The sequence below is a fragment of the Miscanthus floridulus genome, unplaced genomic scaffold (genome assembly GCF_019320115.1).
Source record: "Miscanthus floridulus cultivar M001 unplaced genomic scaffold, ASM1932011v1 os_1630, whole genome shotgun sequence".
Classification (NCBI taxonomy): Eukaryota; Viridiplantae; Streptophyta; class Magnoliopsida; order Poales; family Poaceae; genus Miscanthus; species Miscanthus floridulus.
Window position 1 is genome coordinate 18,642 of NW_027097817.1, and position 8,359 is coordinate 27,000.

At 47.3% G+C, this 8,359-nt stretch overlaps 1 protein-coding gene across 1 annotated transcript; it reads left to right on the plus strand.

The window, feature by feature from the left end:
• Positions 1 to 6,777: 6,777 nt before the first annotated feature.
• LOC136534185 (pectinesterase inhibitor 12-like) lies at positions 6,778 to 8,106 on the plus strand. Its single transcript, XM_066526652.1, has 2 exons — positions 6,778 to 7,153; positions 8,087 to 8,106. The coding sequence occupies exons 1-2, from the start codon at positions 6,778 to 6,780 to the stop codon at positions 8,104 to 8,106; spliced, it is 396 nt and encodes a 131-aa protein (XP_066382749.1).
• Positions 8,107 to 8,359: the final 253 nt, after the last annotated feature.

Consider the following 8,359-nt stretch of genomic DNA (forward strand, 5'->3'; position numbering starts at 1 on the left):
GTGATGAGCTAACTAATAAAGTTGCTAATCTTGAAGCCGTTAACACAACCCCCACCAAGGCATCTAAAAAGAAAAGTTCTATCTTTAACATGTCTAAAAAGGATGCCTCTACTTCTTGTAATGATTTATGTTTAGACTCACCTTTGTGCAACTAAGTTTGTGTTGAGAAAGTTATTGTAGATACATGCACACAAGAGGTTGCAAAGGAGAATGAGCAACTCAAGCAAGAAGTAGCTCGCCTCACCAAGGACTTGACTCAAGTAAAAGGCAAGGCGAAGCAAACCCAACTTCATCAAGATAACACTGTCAAGGGAGTGAAGAAGCTTGATGAAGAACAAACCATGGTTTGTTACGTGTGCCACAAGAAAGGTCACAAGTCCTATGAGTACAAGGTGAAGAATGGGGGAGGAGCAAAGAAGAAGGAGAAAAAGCAAACAAGCAAGCTCTCCAACACCTACACCAACAAGGTGGACAAGAAGGCCTCCACACCTTATCTCTTGAAGAAGAAGACAAATGACAAGGTGGTGGCCATCAAGGTGAACAAGCAAGCCAACAATGGGGTCAAACGCTTTTGGGTGCCAAAGAAAATCATTTCCAACATAAAGAGCACTAAGAAGGTTTGGATCCCAAAAGGGAAGTGAGAAGTCCGTCGGACTTCGGGGAATTTGGAGATTTGGCAAAGTTTGGGTGCATTTCATGGGGTGCATCATGATAGACAAAGTCATTGCCAAGTAGGTTAGTGAATACTATGGACCCAAATTCCCCTTCCCATGTTAGGTAACTAGATGTCATTACTTTCAAATAGTATTCATTTCAATTGGTTTTGTTTTTCAATTGATATACTCTTAAAGCATCTAGTTATCTTTCATGCCTATGTTTGCATTTACATGCTTAAATCTTTTATCATGCATTCAATAGGTATATCATATGGTAGGCTTGCTCGGTTTCATTATCAACCCTTGGAGCAAACCTACATGGTTTAAAATTGTTTAGGAGCATGGCACATAGCTTGTTTTACAATTATTTATCTAATATGTGCCAAAGTCTAAATTGTAGATAATCTCTCCAAAAATGTGCACAAATTTTACAAGTAGTCAACACTTGTGTGCACAAATTTAGGGGGAGCTTAATCTACAAGTTGGATGCTTTGAGACTAACACCTTTTCAAGCTTATCTTGTGTAGTAGTCTCATTGCAAGGAAAATGGAGTCCCCGGAGGAAAGCATTATACTTCAATTGATAGAAATCAAATTGATTTTCACATGTGGTATTTCTAAACCGATATCACCATGTTGATCTCACTTTGATATTTATTTGCTTTCTCCATACATTATATAGATTAACCTCTCTTGTACAATGAATTGCTAATTATGCATATACTTTGCTTTTTACCATATGTATGCATAAATTTAGGGGGAGCTTAGTCTATATAATGTGATAGTCAAGTTTTGTGACCTATTCCAAGCTAATCAAATCATTCATTTAGTTCATAAAGTTTGACCCTTCCTTGTGCTACTAATGTATTCCTTTTGGGTGTTTGATGCCAAAGGGGGAGAATTTGAAGGACCAAAGACAAGCATTTAGTTACAAGTAGTAATGGTCCGAGAAAGGGAGGAAAGTAAATTATGGGTTAGTCTAAGTAATAGGAGAATTTTTTTTAGAAAGCTAGGCTTTAATCCATAATATCACATGGGGACATTTGCAAGGGCAAGATAAGGTTGCATTGCAAGGGCAAGATAAGGTTGCATATAGTATCTTATATATAGTATCTTTTAGCGTCACATAATCTTGTCCCTTGCATTGCATCCTAGTAAGTAGATAGTTTTTTAATTTCAAAAAATTTATCATTTGCTTGCTTTGGTCGTGTTGTCATCAATCACCAAAAAGGGGGAGATTGTAAGGAAAATGGACCCTAGGCCCATTTACTTTGGATTTTGGTGTTTGATGACTAACACAACCAAATTGGACTAATAAATTTGCAAGTGTTATGTTTTGTAGTTCAATAGGGTGCAAGACATGACTTGGACAAAGACGACGTGATGATCCGATGATCAACACCATAAGCAAGAACTTAGGAGCATAAGAAAAGACACAAGATATCAAGCAAAGTCCAAGCACGAAGATAGGAACCAAGCCGGACACAAGATCGCGAAGAAACGAGCTCACATAGGGCACAGGACGCTGCACAGGATGCTCCGATGCACAGGACGCTCCGATGCACAGGACGCTGCACCAGATGCTGCATAGAACGCTGCACCAGATGCTCCGATCAAGCAACAGCAGCGACCGGACGCGCACAGGACGCTGCACCGGACGCTCCGATGCATAGGACGTTGCACCAGACGCTGCACAGGACGCTAAGTGCCAGAGTCCGGTCAACATCAGTAAGGTTCTAGAGAGCCGTTTTCATGACCGGACGCGTCCGGTCAGTACTGATAGGACGCTGGTCAGAGTCCGGTCAGTAGTAGAAAAGCAGGATTTCGTCCCCAACGGCTACTTTCTCAGTGGGGCTTATAAATAGACCCCCCAACCGGCCATTTGAGGTGCGTGGAGCTAAGAAAACATACCAAGGGTGTTGATACATCATTTTAGTGATCTCCACTTGTATAGTGCTTAGTGTTTCATCAGGTGATTAGCATAGGTGCTTTGCGAAGTGCTTAGGTTGATTAGACCACCGCTTGTGTGCTTGCTCTAGGTTTAGGCCTAGTGTTTAGTGAGGTTTACATACCCCTTACCACCCGGTGCTTGCGAGCATCATTGTTGTACATCGGAGGGGCTTGAAGTCTTACGAGATCACACCAACCGCATTTGTGGTGTGGCCGCCACCGTGTATTGGAGGGAACAAGGCCCGCGGCGTTTTGGCCGAAAGCTTGATAGTGAAGACGGCGGGGAGCATCTGGGAGAGGCTTGTCGAAAGGCACGTCGAAGACCCACTTGCGCGTGGGGAAGGCCCGAGGCTATCCACGGAGTTACCCGACCGGGAGCTTGGCCCTTGCGAGGGATTCCTTGTAAGGGGCTCTAACGAGGACTAGGGAGAAGCTTGCGCGCTTCTCGATACCTCGGTAAAAATACCGGAGTCGTCGACGGGAGTTTGCATATCTCTACCTTGCTCTTTAGCTTCTGCATTTACATTGATTACTTTACTACATTTGCGGTAGAGATAGCAACACACTAGCAAAACCGTAGTTGCACATTTAGATAGTTTATCTTTTGCATAGGTTTTGCTAAGGTTAGAAAAAGAGGCTATAGTTTAGAGTTAGAATTTTTAAGTTGCCTAATTCACCCCCCCCCCCCTCTTAGGCGTCACGGTCTCTTCAAACCCCATTAAGCGTCCAATGGCATCCAGTTAAGACACTGTTGATCAATCGTGAAGGGGTTTCTGTGTCGAGTCCATCATGTCATAGAATGCCTGTGCGGCTACCTCCATCTCCTCCTTCTCACGTCTCTCATCGAACTATCCTTGGTGAAAGTCATCTAATATGTCTGCTACCCCCGGCATTAGCATCAAAAGCCTCCACCCGTGGTCTCACCACCTCCTCTCTCATACGATGGGCTTCACCATGGTGGACCCACCGGGTGTAGTCCGGCGTAAATCCATTCTTCACAAGATGTTTACCCATTTCCACCTTATTTACCCTTCTCCTGTTTCCACATTTGCTGAGGGACACAAAACTAGGCAATGTCCTTTAGCAGCCTTGCCAAATGTACTGTTCAAGAAAGCATCGGTCTTGTTCATCCATTTCGTGGTGTAATCACTTTGACTTCTCCAGCCCGTGTACATCCACTGATGGTCATCCATCCTCTAACATATGTATCAGCGAGTAATGTAACCATCAATTGCATCTACATGGTGTTCCTACTGTCTAATAGGTGAGGATAGGTCCTAATCCCACCCGCGGATGCGTAGATGAGGTTAGTTTCCATGTTCTACTCCTATCCGAGACAGAATTTTGACAGCACCTCCCTGCTGTTCTCTAGATACACGTCTTGCCAAAGAAGAGTGTGTATCCAGAGAACAACAGGGAGGTGATGCCAAAACTCTGTCTCGGACTGGAGCAGACCATGGAAACTAACCCATCTACGCATCCGCGGGCTGTCCAGAAAACGTGGACAATCCAAAATAGATACGGTCATAGATATGCAAAGATCTACATACCTCCAACCATATCTCTTTCGAACGGGAGATGCCTAACTGGGTTACGCGATCTACGACCATGATACGAAAAGAGGGGTTAAACCTAGGGTGGCGGCAGAGTCAGGCTAGCGGGGCCGTGGTAGGTCGGTGCAGTGGCGAGGCGACGCGGTGTAGGCAGACCAGCATGGCGACGGGAACTCCGACTCGGCTCTGACGGGCTCTTCTCTACAAAAATGGAACAAAAACTGTCATTTAAAAAAAAAATCGGCAGAACCTCCCCTGCACGGTGAGGTTTCCAAAACCTGCAAAAAACAACGGCACGATGGCCGACAAGCACATATGTCTCAAGAGAAGCCATGTAGTTTGGATATCAATCCATGCAGAAGAATATATCCAAGTAGTACCACTACTTCTACTACTACTTCCACTATTGCTACTACTACTACCACTAGTTCTACTACTACTACCACTACTTCTAATACTACTACTACCACTAGCACTACTACTACAACTAATACTACTACAACTATCACTAACACGACAACAAGAAGAGAGAGGGCATACCTGACGGGCGCCGGGGGTAGGGGCGGGCAGCGTCGGGGTCGGGGCCGGGGTCGTCGGAGTCGGGAACAGGGTCGGGCACGGGCGGCGTCAGGGCAGGCGGTCCATGGTGCGCGGCCGGGGGCAGGGCCGGCTCCTACTCCTCCTCCTCCTCTTCCTCCTCGCCTCCTCCTCGCCTCCTCCTCCTCCCCTCCTCCACCCGCCGGCGTTGGCGGGGGCGGGGGCTGGCGAGGGTGGGGGCAGGCGCCGGCGCGTGGCATGGGGAGGGGCTGCGGCGCACGGCACGCGGCATCGGCGATGGCCCGGTGGCGGGCGGGCGGGCGGGCGACCGGGCGGCTCGGGCAACGCGGGCACGCGGGCGGCCTGGCGTCACAGTGGCGCGGGCACGCAGGCGGTGCGGGCAGCGCGGGCGCGCAAGCGGCGTGGGCGGTGGCGGCGCGGGCGCCCGGGCGACCGGCAGCACGGGCAGCGCGGAACGCGCGGGCGGCCTGGCATCACGGTGGCGCGGGCACGCGGGCGGCGCGGTGCGGTGGCGGCGTGGGCGCGCGGGCGGTGGCGCGGTGCGTGTGTGCGTGTGTGCGGGTGTGTGGGCCAGCCCAGCCGGCGGGGGTAAAATCCCCCCTTTGCCGAGTGCCCCCGATCTGGCACTCGGCAAAGGTTTTTTAATTTTTTTAACCGCCTCTTTGTCGAGTGTCACCTGGCCAAGCACTCGGCAAAGAAGGTTTTTTTTAAAAAAAATCTTTGCCGAGTGTCCCAGATCTGGCACTCGGTAAAGTTTTTTTGGAAAATACTTTGCCGAGTGCACCTAACACGGCGCTCGGCAAAGATTCAATATTTTTTTTGAAATGTCTTTGCCGAGTGCCCCTGATTCGGCACTCGGCAAAGATAGGAATTTAAAAATTACTTTTTTTAAATGTCTTTGTCGAGCACATGTAGAGATGTCCTGGTTTGTAAGCATCGTACGTGACAACGTGCACGGAATCTTCTGAAATTTTTATCATAGGCTCCACATACGATATCACGACGTCTCAACAAGTTTCATGATTTTCGGACTTCGTTTGCTTTTTATAGAATTTAAAAACACTTCGCACGCAAGTTCGTGGTCATGTTTCATGAACAAGATGTCCAAAATTTCGGGTCCGTTCCTGGATACGGCCTCACACTACACTCAGTAACATGACTATTATTTTTTGAATAATTAAATTCCATTATTCGTACCACGTGCAGTTCAAATTTATATTTTTCGAAAAAATTCAAGTAAACGAAATAAAGTAACTAAATATATCAAAAAGCCACAAAAAAAATCTTCAAATTCTAACGAGGAGTTCCTAGTACTTAAAAATGACTGCACAAAAAATTTGGAGGCCAAAAACAAAAAAAAAGAAACTTTGTCGAGCGTCAGGGCATGGCACTCGGCAAAGGGGGTCTTTGCCGAGTGCCAAGAATAAGGCGCTTGGCAAAGAGAATTTTTAAATTTTTTTTAGAAATTTCCTCTTTGCCGAGTGCCTTCATAGGGGCACTCAGCAAAGACATTTCAAAAAAAATATTGAATCTTTGCCGAGCGTCGTGTCAGGGGCACTCGGCCAAGTATTTTTCAAAAAAAAATCTTTGCCGAGTGCCTAACAGCAGGCACTCGGCAAAGAAGGACGTGGCCGAACATCGTTACGCGGGGTAGCCTATGCCGAGTGGCCGCGCTTTTGCCAAGAGCCTAGCATTCGATAAAGAAGTCCTTTGCCGAGTGCCCTTTTTGCCGAGTGCAATTCTTTGCCGAGTGCGGCACTCGACAAAGAAGGTCTTTGCCGAGTGCCCGATTTTTGACACTCGGCAAAGCAGTTTGCACTCGACAAAGGCCCTATTTTCAGTAGTAGTAACAAGCCGAGCCGAACTACCCCTCTAATTCATAATATTAACGAGCCAAGCCGAGCTGGTTCGTTAGCCTAACGAACCATCTTGAGCTGGACAGAGCCGAGCTGGCTCGATATCCAGCCCTAACGAACACCAGACACAACAAGGAGGAGACGGTGAGGAGGCGCCGTGCCCGTGGCCCTCGCCGCCGCGTTTGCCCTGGCAGTGGCAACTACCATGGTGGACACAACGGTGGATGCCACCTGCAAGTCCACGGCCGCAGGCGATAGCCGCATCAACTTGCAGCTGTGCATGTCGCAGCTGGGTCACCACCGCGAGAGCCCCGACGCCGATACCTGGGGCTTGGCCAAGGTGGCCTCCCTCGTCGGTGTCAACAGCGTCGACCTCGCAGCCGACGACATCAAGACCCTGGAGGCCAGCCATCGTCGTCGGCGCTTGCCCAGTGCGCCAAGCTCTACGCTGGCGTCGGCCTCGCCGTCGCCAGCGCACAGGACGAGATTAACAAGCGAGAGTACGCCGCCGGTAAGCAGAGGCTCACCGAAGGCCGACGCCAGCGCGCAGGACGAGATTAACAAGCGAGAGTACGCCGCTGGTAAGCAGAGGCTCGCTGAAGCCCATCTCTCTCACGAAGCAATGCGACACCGCCTTCGCCAACGCCAAGGCCGCCGTCCCGCAGCCGTAGGCCCAGCGCAACGCTGATTCGGTGCAGATTGAGATCATAGCCACCGCCATCACCAACCTCATCAAGTGACGATGGTGGATGAATGAATGAATGAATGAATATGGTTGATTGGTTTTCAAGTAAGAAAAATAAAGGGAGTTTCCATTAGCATTCTGTCTGTCTATCTCTTGATCACAAAATAAAGACCAATTTGCAAAATTCATCATTTCAAATCAACAAGAGGAATAAATCTTAGACATTGATCTTCCTTGGTTTGTACAATAATACAATATATACGTACCAAATTCAGGGAGGGAATAGTATTAATTAGTGAGATTTTGCTACAGGACATCGTTAAAATACATAATATGCTGATGGACACCGCAACGAACGAAATTGGTCTAGTACCATTACAAAATCACGTGCATTTGCCGTAACACACCGCGTATATTATTTTATTCATTTTCGTATTCGTGGAGAGAGAAGACGGGAGAAATGATTTTGTTGCCCTTGTCTTCAACCTTGGCTGTCACCTCATTTTTGCCGTAACGCGTCGCCACCGCTGGATCGAGATGATGTTGCTGCTGCTGCCTCCGGTGCCACTGCTGGTCGTGTCCTGAAGGTTGACTAGTATAGTACCCGTGCTAACGCCACGGCTTTATTTCAGAATGCATATGAAAAACAACCAAACAGAGAGAGGAGTGGAAGCTGCTCTAATAAGTCTGGCCAAAGTTTGTTTTATGGTTTGCTAACAAATCAAGCCCCCTTGCAATGACTTCCCAAGTGCTTGTGGTCATAGGAGTATTGGTCCTGTAATTCAGTGAGTTCCAATTCCAATGTGATGTGAAACCGTGCAATTTTTAGTTGTTGATATGGTGTATTGAGAAAAGATACTTCCGTACAAGGATTAATTCTTATTAAAAGTTGCAGTAAGAAAAAAATGCTCCTTGTGATAAAATAAACGATCAAGTAATCATCCAGTATACTTTGAACTCGGCACTATAATAAGTAATAGTAGCAGATTCTTGGCATCCTCATGATCTGTGGATGACTGATGTTCACATGAAGATATCTCATGATTACACAACAGTGAAAAACAAAAACTATCCGTTGTGTTTTCCTTATCTGTTACAAAAA